This window comes from Ambystoma mexicanum, chromosome 2q (genome assembly GCF_040938575.1).
Source record: "Ambystoma mexicanum isolate Mex_15411 chromosome 2q, UKY_AmexF1_1, whole genome shotgun sequence".
Classification (NCBI taxonomy): domain Eukaryota; kingdom Metazoa; phylum Chordata; class Amphibia; order Caudata; family Ambystomatidae; genus Ambystoma; species Ambystoma mexicanum.
Genome location: NC_090924.1, coordinates 855,418,303 through 855,433,402, shown reverse-complemented (window position 1 = coordinate 855,433,402; position 15,100 = coordinate 855,418,303). Strand labels below are relative to the sequence as shown.

At 46.5% G+C, this 15,100-nt stretch overlaps 1 protein-coding gene across 1 annotated transcript in view; it reads left to right on the top strand.

Moving 5' to 3' along the window:
* MTPAP (mitochondrial poly(A) polymerase) overlaps positions 1-15,100 on the top strand; it is a 361,093-nt gene that overhangs the window by 322,551 nt on the left and 23,442 nt on the right. The window contains exons 7-8 of the mRNA XM_069648089.1: positions 3,498-3,590; positions 3,668-3,741. Coding sequence (XP_069504190.1) covers positions 3,498-3,590; positions 3,668-3,741 — 167 coding nt within the window. The remainder of the gene's footprint in view (positions 1-3,497; positions 3,591-3,667; positions 3,742-15,100) is intronic.

Genomic DNA, 15,100 nt, shown 5'->3' with positions numbered 1-15,100 from the left:
CCATTCAAATGTACATGGGTCCAGTTCACGGATAGACTACTGGCTTAGCTCGCCCGATACAACATTTACAAGAATGTACAATACTACCACACACTCTATCGGATCACTCTCCCGTCCTGCTTGAAATACTACTAGGCATAAATCAACGCAACCAACGATCATGGAGGATGCACCCATCATTGCTTAAAGATGAACCAATGATTGAAACACTTGAGCGGAGATAACCAAATTCTTCGATCATAACATAGGATCAGTTCAATCAATGACCACAGTGTGGGAAGCCTTTAAGGTGTGGCTGAGACTGCATTTAATCTCGAGGACAGCCGGGACGCTTAGCGAAATACGAAACGACCTTACCAAGACAGAACAAGAATCACGTAGACTAGAAAACATACACTCTCCGGCACCAGGGAAGAACACTCTGAAACCGCTGCAACAAAAAATGACCAAATTTAAGGAGCTGGCGGAACGAGAAGTATACTACACAATGAGGCCAATACGGGCCAAAAGATATGGGGAGGGAAACAAAGCCAGTCGCACAATGGCGAACCTCATCAAAACTGAACAAGGGTTCAAACAAATAACAAGTATACTAGACACAGAGGGAATAATCCACACGGATGCACAGGAAGTTAATGAGGTGTTCCTAGACTTTTACACCCAACTATACTCGAACACTGATCAAGTATCAGATGAAGAGCTAAAAAAATATATGGATTCTTTTGCACTGCCCAAATTGAGCCCGACAGACAGAGAGGCCCTGGACCTCCCACTTACCATAGAGGAAATCACAGAGGCTATTAAGGAACATCAATCAGGCAAGGCACCGGGCTCAGATGGGATACCGGCAGACTTTATAAAATCTACAAAGAAGAACTCGCCCCCAAATTAATGTAGGTATGGGAGGAAGCCCTGGGTAAGGGAGCATTGTCTACTACAATGAAAGAAGCAATAATAACTGTTCTCCTGAAACCACATAAATCACTGCAAGACCCCACATCCTACCATCCCCTTTCCTTGATCAATGCGGACACTAAAATATTCTCCAAAACTATAGTGAATCGCCTGCTATTCCATATGAATAAATTAATACATCCGGACCAGTCCGGCTTAATCCCCACCCGCTCCACCTCCTTAAGGTTCTTCGCAATAGTGTCAGAAATGGATCCGGAAGCGAACAGTAGGAGTGGCTCTCGATGCTGAAAAAGTGTTTGACTCTGTATCATGGAAATACATGTACTCTATCTTTTGAAAAATGGGGTTCGGCCCTGGTTTCCAGAAGTATATACAAACACTAGACAAAGACCCCAGAGCAAAGGTCAGAAAGAATAACATGCTTTCGGCAGATTTTACATTACAAAGAGGCACGAGACAGGGCTGTCCTCTCTCACCCTTAATATTTGCGCTCACGATAGAGGAGATGGCGGCGAATCTCACACAACCATGCATGGCGAGTAATACGCATTAGAGGCCCTCCCCAGTTCATTTCGCTGTACGCAGACGATACAATGATATACCTGAGAAACCCAGAGACAAATCTTGTGCCAGTAATGGACAACACAACGCAATTCGCAGAATACTCCGGGTATAAAATAAACAGACAAAAATCGGAAATAATCCCCCTTACAAGAGCCACTATACAATCCCCAGCCACCGCTCATTTTCACTGGTCCCCAAACACAGCACGATACTTGGGCATCAACATGGCCACTGACAGACACACACTTTACTTAAACAACTATGAGCCGTTCCTAACTACACTGGAGCAGAAACTCATAATCTGGGACAAACTCCCAATATCGTTATACGGTCGGATTGCGTTGCTTAAAATGGTGGTGGTGCCGAAAGCTCTGTACTTATTCAGCAACATACCAATCTGGCCGGGCAGACAGTTCTTTGATCTCCTACAAAAACTGGCCTCCACATTTGTATGGGGAGGAAGCACTGTGAGATTAAGATGGAATAAATTGTGTGAGAGGTATGACATGGGGGGGCTAATGGCTCCGGTTTTTCTATTATACTTTTATTCAGCACAGGCACACTTTGCGAAATACTGGTCCGAAAACACTGAAAAATATGCACATATACAAGCTGAGAAATTCGCAGCCTCCCCGATCAAACTGCAATCCATGATATTCGCCAAAAGCAAAAAAGACATGGGGGAGGTGGATCTGTTAAACTCCACCGTGCGTGCATGGTCATACCTTTTCCAAAGAGTCGGATGCTCGTACCCCTACTGGCCGCACGCAACCCTGTGGCACTATCCAGACGTCCTACCCACAACAGACACGACGATACAAAAAAAATGGGTTCCAGATATTGAAAGGAAGTTGGGAGGCGGGAAGTTTGCGCCGCTGAAAATGGTCCAAGACAAGGTGGGCCAGGGTCTCACTACTGCGTTGCAATACCTCCGACTAAAAGCAGCAATGAAAAAGAAATGGGCAATGTTCCCTGATGAGCCGATCTCACATCCGTATGCAACGCAGTGGCCAAAAGGAACATTCTAAGAGCTTGGAAAGCCAGAACGGCCCCAACAGTACAAGAATGGGTGAAAGACCTCACATGGGTACAGGACTGCGAAGAAGGTTATACAAGAGGAATAGTACCCAAAACGGTATTTGAACACAGACACGGCAGAGTCCGTTGAAGATGCAGACTGAATCAAGTATAGGTTCAACACCGGCACGGTGGCCAGAAAAATCGGCTGAGAATACACCGTTTCTTTTTTTTCCCGCTTATTTATTACGTAAATGCATACATTAAGATTTGCAAATGTAACTACTATATGCCTGTGAGTTGTAATGTGCTTGACAGAAGAAAGAAAGGTTTAAAAAAAAATTGCAAAAAAAGCTCAAGTGATCCCCCATTTAGTTCACTTGATTTTGATTTATAGGATTATATACCTGTCGATTACAAAACCTTAGCGTACCACCAAAGGGGTCTGTCGAGGCCAAGAGCAGAATTTAAAGGTTTGCAGATTGAACCACTTGATTGGGTTGATCACTAAAATCTGTCTGTTTCTTTTTCTGGTCTGTTATGGGATCTAGCTGGCGGCTTTGTGGGGTTATGATTCGAGATCATAAAATGTTTTTTTTTTGGTGGGTAACCAGAGTATGATCAGTAATTTGGGTGAAATTGAGCTTAACAGCAAGTTTATTTATCAAAGAAAGTGCATGGTGCCAGTGGATTCTCAGAGAGAAAGTTGATGTTGATCAGAATATAGTGCTCCATTCTTATAAAGATACTTGCTTATTGCTCATATAGGCCTCTTCCTGGTCAAATTCAACAGCTCGGTCCTTGCTAGTTTTGCAATATTACTAAATGGCCTACAGCTCATTAGAATAGTAACGGCATCAGGGACTGGCCCTTTCTTACTAAGATCCCCTCACTTGGTTGCACGCTTCTGCATTGCAACGGGTTTATGTTTGCTTCTGTGTATATATTATATTAGAATGTGCTAATCAACTTATTTTTTAATATTTTCTTTTCTTTTTTAGATCCAGGAGACATCCACATAATTGATAACAATGACTGCACTTTTGTAAGCAATCTAACTAAGATCAAAACTTCTGAAAATACAGAAACTTTAGGTAGGCTAAAAAAGTATTTAAATGTTAATTCCTTAGTGCATTATCATCACTTGAGTAAATTATATATTTTCTTCTAGGTGTATTGCTGATGGAATTCCTTGAATTTTACGGGAACTTTGCTTTTAACAAGAATATGATAAATCTTCGAATGGTAAGCCATTTTCTCATATTTTAGCAAGCATTTTTAGGTGTGCATACTACAGGTTGTAACCCTGGAAGGACCACTCATTTGATGAAGCTTCAGAGGTCAATAAAATGAGTACCATTGAATCGGAGAGTAACACATATTATTTACATAGCAACTGTGTCACAAAATTGCAGAGCAACAGCTACCGAAGACGCATTATTCAAGGAAACTGCTCTAGAAAACAGATAATTTTAGTCACACTCACATTTGCCAACATCAGCATGCAAAAGACTTCTTGGACATCCTTTTCTTCAGTCTTTTATAGAGTTAGTTTTATAAGGTTCCTTATACAAAATTAAAGAAAGTAAAGTCTGGCGTGTTTTCTGCTGTCAGTGTTTCATTGCACTTTATGACTAATTAAATGTAGGTATCATTAACCATGACCATGTATCAGCTGCTAACTCCCACATAGACTCCCACATCCTCACTTGTATAGGCCATACATATCCGGTTGCTTTTTGCCCATTCTGCACTAAACGTAAATGAGGGGGGTAACTCTCGAAAACACCCGAATATATGCAGGCAAAGGAAAGAGATCAGTAAAATAAATCAAAGGGTGCTGCAAAGCAATCATTGTTAAAAAAGTACTTTTTATTTTTTTTTACTGGGCACGGATTAGCAGTCCGTACCATGGTGAGGAAGGACCCGTGTGGGGCGCCTTCCACTGCTGGTTCGGTTCATGTAGACATTCTGTCATAGTAGGTAGCCCCTTTTCATTGAATACATTATTTTCCTTGAGCAGTTTTTCGCACTAGTTAACATAACTATACAGTCATTTAGAGGGACTTTACAGCCAACCTTTAGATCCTTCCAAACATTTCATGGAAGAACTGGGGTCAAGTAGTGAAGCTATTAGGGGCAGAGTAGGAGCTCTGTGAGCATCCCCCTCAGCTCTTGTTTCAGATCATGGGGAACCCTCTCTTCTGCCCTTAAATTAGTGAAAGTCACTGACCATCGCTGCATAAGGAGATTTCACCTGCTCTAGCAGCAAAGCTTGCCTTGTCCACTACAGGGGTAGTTTGTCTTTTAATTTCCTAGCTCTCTCAAGAGTCCCTTTTATCGAACTATCGGCACTGGCTGCCGCGATGTGGATCAGTATCTGGGTAAATCCTTTTTTCTTTCTTTTTCTGATCAGGGCGATTATGGATAGACCTAGAACTACTAACTTTTCTCTCTAAAAATAATTTTTCACCAGATTCATGTATCAAAACTATCATTAGACATTTATACACAAAGATATACAGTACAATATTTAAGTGTTCATATCAACACAGCAGTAAAGTAAAAGTACAAAACATGTATTTTTGTTATGTATTTTTTAATCGTTATTCATCCACAAAGTGTAGCTCCTCCTATTGGACTCGGGGCTGTCTTAGTCCAACTGCCTTCTCACTCGACTTAGTACGCAGTGTTTATATGTTGCACTGCTATGTTCAGAACTATTTTGGCCACTGCTCTTCCTTTAATGGCCTTCATCAGGACAGAGGTAACTATTTTCATCCCCCCATGTGGATTCCTGTGCTCCAACAATCAATGGCACAAATATCAAATTCAAACTGGGTCTATCCAAATTTGAAATAAATATGGATAGACCCAGTTAGAATTTGACACATCTGTGTCGACATGTTCTGAACAAAGCAGGGCAGCATATAGACATATATGAAGAGTCCAGGTCTAGTTTAAAGTCTCTGCAACCAACCAAGATTTTGACCAACTTTAACTCTGAAATAAGAAAGTGCCTGGCTGCATCACTGCACTGTGCACTTGAATCTGCCAAATACTGATATTATCCATTTAGGGTCAAAGCATTTAAGATGCTTTTTGCTGCCCTCACCACCCCAGTATTGTTTAGGCTACCCTTCATGTACGCTGATCTTATCAACAACCTAGGCTTGGCGTCGAAGTCCAGCCCATAGGCTTCAATTCATGTCGAATGAGGTAGCATTTTCAAATGTCTTCATGTTCTCACACACCCATTTTATCAAGTAATATCCGCTTGCACAGGGGCGCTGTTGAGCAGCCGTCAAAATGGCTGGCTGGCTAGCTTTCCAGCTCCGTGTGCTGCCGCTTTACATCTGCCTCCATCTGCGGTCAGCTACTCTGCTCCGTCTCCAGACTCGGCTCCTACCTTGCTGACACCCGGAGCTACCTGCCCGTGAAATCTAGCCCCGAATCGGACCTCCTGACCCTGTGTTCGACCACCAATGCTGCCCCTGTGTTGGGCTGGGCCCTTGCGCTGCCGGGGTGCACGGCAGCGACGAGTGGCGCCCGTTGCTGCCTGCGGCCCCGCAGCTCACGGGCTCTCATCACCCGCCTGCCTGACTCTCTCCCTGGCCCGGCGGCCTGGGGCTGGGGCCGTGCCTGGTGCGCGGGGGCCACCTGTGGGACCTACGCCGGCACGCGTGGGCAGATCTACGTGAGACGCCGGCGCCTGCCATCTGGAACTCCCGGCGCCCTTCCGCCGCTCTGCGCTTCTGCGGCGCCTCTGCCTGGCCATCCCCCGCAGCCCCTGTGATACTGCTGCACCCCCTGGAGACATTGCTCCCGCCGCGCCAAAGGCCGGGTTGCCTTTCGGGACAAAGCGGTGCCTGGGCCGCCCGCCATGTGTGCTCGCCGCACGGGCTCCGTGTGGGCTCATTGAAGACTCTGCCATCCCGGTGCTGGACACGGACGTGAGCCGAGCTTGAGGTGAGTAGTTGGGGAGGCTACTGCGCGCGGTCCCCCTGGTCTGGCTGCTGCCCCCCACTCCTTCACAAGGACTAACCTTCAGGCTCTGTAGCGCTGGGATCCTGAGGTGCGCGCCCATTTTGCCTCCTATGAGCCATTGGGGAGAGCTTCCTGGTCTTCTCCCCTGGTACTGTCTCCTCTGAATCCTGGCTCCGGGCATTGATGGTCCTCGCCTGATGGCTCTGTGGGCTGCTGCTACGCCACTGACAAGAGAGCTGTTTCTCCATCTTGTTTCTGCACCGCACAACTTCAGGGTGTATAATACCCACACGAGACTTACCACTACACTTCGAGTACTCAGACTTCATACAACACAATGTCCAACAGATCCAGGAACACCAATAAGACTGGAGCCATGGACAAATTTGCTAAAGCCACCCCGAGGTCTGACTCTGCCCACGCACATGCGACCATGTCGATGCACCACTCCCTGCAGAGGGGCCTCCTGCGGATCTGACGGTCATGATGGAATCAATGGCTAGACATTTTGCGGCCTTTCACTAAAAGCTAGATGACATTAATGCAAATGTGGCATCTCTCGGGGCCAAACTAGATCAACAAGGGACGAGAATCACGGAAACTGAAAACAGAATCAGTGCTAATGAGGACAATATAACCACACTGCAGAGTACGGTGACCACCCTTGTCATGGACATGAAGTCAGTAAAGGCCAAATGTGAGGCCTCGAATCCATATCACGGAGGAATAATATACGTATTATCGGGCCCCCGGAAAATGCGCTGAAGGGCCGACTCCAACTGGCTGTCGAGAACCTCTTGAAAGATCTATTGGGCAATCCTGATATGTCCACCTTCTTCACCATCGAAAGGGCTCACAGGGCGCTGGCTCCACATCCAAGGCCTGGGGATTTCCCGAGGCCTATCATTGCAAAAATTTTAAAGACCACGACCAGATCCTCCGCCTTGCATGTGAAAAAGGAGAGCTCAGGATGGACTCGCAAGTGATCCGAATTTTCCCCGACTTCTCGACCGGAGTGCAGCAGGAGTGTCCCAAATTCCTCAGAGTTAAAAAACTGCTCAGGGAGAGAAATATTCCTTATGCCATTCTATTTCCTGCGCGCCTGAAGTTCACATTCAACAACAAACTTTATTTCTTTACGGTGCCCTCGGAAGCGGTGAAATTCATAGAAGCACATTGTTCCCCCCTCGCCCGCCCGCTGATGATATAATGGACAATGACTGAACTTCGTCCGAGGCTTGTTCCCTTCGATTGTCCTGCTGTCATGCGGATTGAGAACTTCACCGGTCATTGACCTTATTCACAATTACTCTGTCATTATATTTACTCTTTTATACAGCTCGGGCTGTATTTACGTCACCTATTCTCTCTGATACACACTGTCGGACTATCGTAATATTGAACTACTCACAGTGACCATGTTGATTGTCTATTAATGTTCAAATTGTAACGTTCCTATGATTCACATTCAGGCCCTTAATTTCTATTAAGAGCATGGATTATAAGACCGCAAATACTGCTTGTTTTTCAACGGAACACCTTGGGCTCCAAGCGTGCTAGTACACGGCAATAGCCCCCCCTTTGCGATTGCACTGTTCTTCACACCTTTGTTGTGGGTTAGCTCCAGTTGGGCTCTTGAACAGGCTGGGCCAGGTTGGGGACGGCTCAGCTGTGTACAGTTAAGGGTGGGCGATGCTTACACTGTTAAACTTGGGTTGGTGGTGAGTGGGAACAGGGTGTTATCTAAAAAAGGCATACGAGGTTGCATGGCGCGTTCATTAAAGGGCCACGATCGCACTTTCAATTCTAACTTTGGGGGCACACACTATTGCCGGATCTGGGATGTTCACTAAAACCTGTATGGTAGGATAAGATATCTGTCACTGAAATGTCTACCGTCATAATGTCTTGGAATGTTCATGGGTTAAGCAATCACACCAAGGCCCGTAAAATCATGGCCTATGCTAACAGGCATAGCTGTAAGGTACTGCTTCTACAGGAGACACACTCCAATGGCCACATACCAAGAACCATGGCCCCAGCATGGGACCCGGCTAGATTCTTTACCTCTTATTCCACCCAATCCAGGGGCGGTCTCAGGATGATTCACAAATCAATTAAGTTTATATTACACAAAAGCTACACGGACCCGGATGGACACTGTTATACTGCACTGTACACTGGTCAACTAAGAATATCTACTTGTCAATACCTACTGCCCCAATGTGGACTCTCCTGAGTTTTTTGATACTATTACCACTATACTGCTGGGCTACGTGGGAATTCTGGTCCTGTGGGGAGGAGATTTACATCTTATTCCAGACATTGTCCTGGACAGGACTGGTACTGCTCCACATGCCCTGTCCAGTGCTGCATGTAGGCTACACGGCCACATTAAGACACTTGACATCTGCGATGCTTGGAGGACGCTACACCCCAAACGGCGGGAGTACACTTATTATTTGTCTGTGCACGATAGATCATCTAGGATAGACTTGTTCTTTGTGTCAGAAGAGGTCATGGATAGGGTGGAGGGGTCCCAGATCCTACCTCGCACATTGTCGGACCATGCCCCGATCACACTATCGGTGGGGTTTGGGATACCTGTCCCGACATTCAGCACCTGGCGTTTCAAATCCGAGGCCCTGAGGGATGTTGTGTTCAGGGCTGAAATACTTGCAGATATCGTGTCTTTCTTTGAGGACAACACTGTTCAGGACACCTCAGCTGCGGTTAGGTGGGACGCCTTCAAAGTGTATATTAGGGGTATGTCTATCTCCCAGGAGGCTGGGGTGCTGAAAGCAATCATAGCCGCTCTTGGTCGCTCGGAAGCCAAACTGAAGCAATTGGAGCTGTGATGTTCCGCTGGGGCCGACCCCGCCATACTCGCCCAAATCAGTGACGAACTCCAGGCATACAACACACTTGCCATCAATGAAGTCCAATACTTTAGCCGTCCACAGGCCTCAGAAAATATGGTGAGGGGGACAGGCCGGGGAAAGCATTAGCGACACTAGTTAAAAGGGAATCTGGCTGGACGCAAATCACCTCTATTAAAGATGAACATGGCAACGCACAATGGGCTGACCAACAAATCCTAGATATATTCACTGAGTTTTACAGCTCCCTCTACTCCCAGCCTGCCGAACACACCGAACAACATATGCAAGAGCTTCTTGACCAGATCTCCACCACAGAAATCTCCTCCACTACCCGGGACCAGTTGGATTCCCCAATTACACTAGACGAGACAGTAACAGCCATCTCAGACCTGCCCAAAGGCAAGGCCCCGGGCCCTGACGGGCTAACCGCCGATTTCTATCAAGAGCACATCGCGATATTAGCTCCCAGGTTGCTAGAGGTCTGGGACGAATCACTCTGTCTCTCTATCCTTCCCCTTTCCATGCGTGAAGCTGTCATCACGGTACTGCTCAAGCCTGGCAAGCCTGATGATGAATGCGGGTTTTATAGACCCCTCTCCCTTATGAACCTCGACACAAAAATCTTTGCTAAAATCATAGTGAATCGCTTTCTGCCCATCATGACATATCTAGCCCACGAAGACCAGGCTGGTCTATGTCCCATAATATCAGAAGACTGTTTAATGTTATGTCCCGCATAGACCAAGATGCACAAACTGTGGCGGTCACGCTGGATGCTCAGAAGGCCTTTGATATGATCTCTTGGAGATACATGTGGCTGGTGCTGGAGACTATGGGCGTCGATTGGGTTCATCAAATTGTTATAAGCTTCTCCTGTGGCGCGGGTAAGAGCCAATACACTGACATCTGATCTTTTCTCACACTTCAGGGGTACCTGACAGGGATGCCCCTTCTCTCCAATTCTTTTTGCTCTAGCAATAGACCCGAAGGCAGACTATGTCTGTGCGCATCACGCCCGCAGGGGTATAAGACTGAAAGACAACCCCGAAATGATATCCCCATATGCGGACTATGTTCTACTGTACATCAGAGATCCCACAACCCATCTTGACCCTATACTGAGAGATATTACCCGCATCGGCACCCACTCCGGTTTCACTATTAATTACTCAGTCAGAGATCTTCCCACTCACTAAATCTACCCAACAGCCCACCACCGAATACCCCCTCCGCTGGTCCCCGAATGGTGTCAGATATCTGGGTGTACAAATATCCCTAACCAAACCCACCCTGCTTGCCGATAATTACTCTGCGGTAGCACAAACACTCGAGACTAAAGTCTTACGGTGGCGTACCCTTCCATTGTCCATTGCTGGTCGGCTTTCCCTCATTAAAATGATTCTACTCCCCAAACTCCTTTTACACTTTCAGTAACGTACCCGTATGGTCTGGGAGGGAATACTTTGCTAGTCTACACACATTATGTGCACAGTTCTTCTGGCATTCTGGCGCAGTACGCAAGAAGTGCATTGACATGGTGCTCCCATACAGTCAAGGGGGACTCACAGCTCCGTATCTGACGCTTTACTGGTCTGCGGCTCAAGCCCAACACGCCACTCATTGGTACCCTGGTACTCCGGCGCGTCCCCACGTCAAACTGCAACGACTGGCAGCCACTGGCATCAACATAATGTCCCTCATACTACACCAGCATTACACACCTGACTCTCCCATTGATCCAATCAACACGACCCTTCAAGCCGGGACGGGCCTGCTATATCCGACACCTGAGGCCTCCCCATACTATAAGTGACTCCCTGTGTGGGCCTTCCCCGGCCTGGAGCCCACACATGACACAGCGTTGGCCCAACACTGGGGGGTGTTGGGATACCAAGCACTGTCAGTCTTCTACCCCGAAGGCAGGTTAATTGATGCCCAAACATGGATACAAGGGCACACTAGGTCCGCCTTAGAGACCCTCCAATACTATAGACTGAGGGCCGCGTTTCGCACCAAATGGCCCACATTCCCAGATGAGCCCCCAGACAACCCGGCGATTGCATATATTGCCAATTCTGGCGGTGCCCGTGGAGTAGTATCCTCACTATATAAGATCCTACAGGACGCTACCCCTACTCCTGCTCTCAGGGCACGCGATGAATGGGTAGTTGAACTGGGCCTAAAGATATCCGACAAGGTCTGGGGGGAAATGTGCCTACACACCCAAAAAGTCTCCCTCAATTTCCGTCATCGCGCCATGCAATATAAACTTCTAAACAGGCTTTACTATACTCCACACAGGACCTCGAGGTTCACCAACGCCACGGTGTACCCCTGCCCCTGTTGCGGGGCAACAGAAGCTGATCACTTACACATGTTCTGGACCTGCGATAAACTGTTTGGATTCTGGGAACGCATTCTAGAAACACTCACTGCTATTTCTGAAACTATGGTTGATCCTGATCCTTTAGCAGTTCTTTTTGGAGCCTGGAAAACTGATGGCACCAGACGTTTGGCTAAATTTCTGAACATTGGGTGTATGATAGCCAAAAAATGCATCCTCCAGAGCTGGAGAAGTCCCCACCCCCCCCCCCCGGTCTACCAGAAATGGCTCCACATGCTAACCTGGCCACGAAACTGTGAGGAAGAATACCTGTCCATGCTCCCCGCCCACTCCCGCTCCAAGAACATCTTGGTTGAATTCAATACGTATCTTAATAATCAGTGAGGGCACCTCCGGGTCCGGCTCGTCCCCCACTCCATCAGAGACCACTCCTGCATCATGAACTTCTATTTACTCTCCTCTCATGTGAAGCTCTTTTGACATTGCTGTGATTAATGTGTTGCTCCATCATATGTTTATCATGCATATTTGTTGCCTTGATGTATGTGCCTTGTGAACCTCTGCCGCCAAAAATAAAAGTTTTAAAAAAACAAAAAAATATCCACATGCACCAGCTGTCTGAAACGCTTCGCTCGCAGAAATGTCTTGTAGAAAATTTAGATGACAATTAAGAGGTGATTGGAGGGTTGCTATGCCTGGGCAAAGCTTGTGGAATGCCCTTCCTTTAGGGATTTTTGACTACCTTCTGTAGGGCCTTCAGGACCCACCTTTTCTGTTAACCTTTTTCTTCCCTCCAGATCCGGTGTCTGTGTTCTTATAATCAATGCCCAGATGCTGTTGGATCTGTTCAGTTGATGCAATACAAATTATCTCTATTTGAAATTGGACACTGCGTCCTTCTTGTCACATTGTTCTCAGGAAATTGTCCTTGTACTCCTTTGCCTCTGAATCCTCTTATTCTTACCAGTTTGCAAATAAGTACCACTGTTCAATGTGTATCACTCTGCTCCGACATTCCTTCTATATTGGCCACTTCACTGCAGATGGTTCAACTTCTCTAATGCTTTCAGAGAATCCAGCAGAAACGTCTGCATTGCTGTAGCAATGGCATCAGCATGAATACACACCAATCAGATTTTTACTGACTTGCTGGTTACAAAATTATTAAAAACAAGATGGATGCACATATTTTTACCCCAACAGTTGTGCCACAAACACTCCTGAGGTTCCAACTCAACTCTTCATCCCCCAAATGTTTAATGCAAGAGTCATACAGATACTGATCCAGAGGAGGAAATCTGATATCTACCCCTGTGGTGATAATGCATAGGACCAACTTTAAGTCAACATAAGCCTTGGAGTTATCACTGCTTGGTAAACAAGAGGCAGATGGCCTGTTTGGTAAACTTGCTTTTCACAAAACAATTACTATGCATAGAAGGTTCCGTTATTAATCAGTCTCTACTGCAATAGGATAAACCACATTCAGAGTCTCCATCCAAGGTTTTAGACAAACTACCAAAGGACACTCCTTTTATCCAAATAGGTTATATATCCACTCAATGTACAGCGCAACAGAGCTAAATGAGAACTCCAAATCTCAGCAAACTCGGGGTAACGCGTCTTAAAACAACTTTGGTCTGCAGGCAAGGCAAGTGAATTCATCTGTACTGGCAGGTTTCAATATCCTTAGTTGGGTGAACCTGGAAAGGTATGGAGAATTCCTTCACTGGGCAGCTGGTGATTGTGCATATGGGTTAGCAGAAATGGGAAGAGCTGCTCAATATGCGCTTGTAGTTCGATAACTACAAGCACATACACCTGACAGACAGTGGCTTACAGCCCTACAAATAAGGGGTGTATTGGCCACTTTCACTCCCTAAAAATAGACAAATACTCCCAAAAATAAAAACCGGGAGTACAAATACCCCCAACAAAAAATGGGACCACGTAGGACCTTGTGCTCCTGCTATCATCCACATAGCTCCATGGGTATGTTTGGACCAGTAGTGCGCGTTGTACCACAGGACGAAACTACTATTATAATGCTTGATCGAAAGAAGTTAACGTGCATCTTTTAATATATGCTTGTTCGGATTTCCTCACTGTCTCCCTTGGAGACGTGTACTTTGTGAGCAGCACAAAGCCTCTTAATCCCCTACGACTGCGGTATGCAGATCGGTTAAGTGGTGTGAGGAAGTGGTTTGCCGGTCGCTTTTTAGGATTACCTCACTGTCTACCGTGGATGCGTGTACTTCGTGAGCAGCACAAAGCCCTTAACCGCTCTGCATACTGTGGTCATGGTGGATTGAGTGGTGCGAGGAAGTGGTTTGCCAGTGTTTCACAGAGGGACGGGTAGGCGGCGCCCCAAACGTCTTTTCTCCTTAGTCTCTGATCACAATTTAAAACCATAGTAATCAATGAGACTGCCACTGTGATCTCCCCTGTTGCTGTTTGCAAACTTTGCATCCGTGGCTCATGCGCAAAATCCACACGAAGCAGACACATTGGTAAATATGCTGAGTAAGACTGTAAGCCATCAAAAGGTCTATAACTGACGCAAACCTAAATCCTGCAAAGAAATAAAAATGTGCTCACGTTCTACTAGCACAGAACAGGTTACCGTGCCCCACCCCTTGCAAGTCCTCAAAGCAGCAGCAGCAAAACACACGCCCAAAACAACTCTAGGGCACACCACTGCATGTTTCCCTTTGGATTGTGCACCCCAGGCGAATCCACATCAAGACATTGTGCAATCTCCAAGTGCTATCTCAAAGCAAACTAATCTGGACATATTAATTGCGCTAGCCGAGGTGGATGCCACAGGTGGCAGAAATTGTTCCGCTATAGAGATTGATAAAAACAACCTCTTCTAGCACTATGTTACTCGGTGAAAGGGGCAATCCAACCATCTGGAGTTCCACACGAAACAGCAACTGTAAATAGTGAGGAACTTTCAGCACCTTGTCTCCTCTTTACTCCTGCTGTGCATTTACCGCGCACTGATCTGCCCTCCTGAATGTCATTGACCGCTGACGTTTCCCACCACAGAACCAGAGCTCCCTCCCAGTGAAGCTATAGACCAGAGTACCATGGAGAATAGCAGTATTGGGAGTACTGTAGTGAATCTCACCAAGGGAGCGCTGCACTTCACAGTAAAGATTCTCTTGAAGTTGTTTGGCCGTATCCATGATGATCTCAAACAGCAGGGAATAACGCGTCGGCGCTTGTCTGAAAAAATTTGAGCAGAACCAGGTTGCAGTCAATTTACTTGTACTGACGGAGAGGTCCATCTCGAACAGCATAGAGATAGTTGGGGCAGGGGACGGCCCTATCCTTTGCTGTGAACTTCCTGTGGAGATCCCAGCAAATGAGGACTCTCCTCTTACAT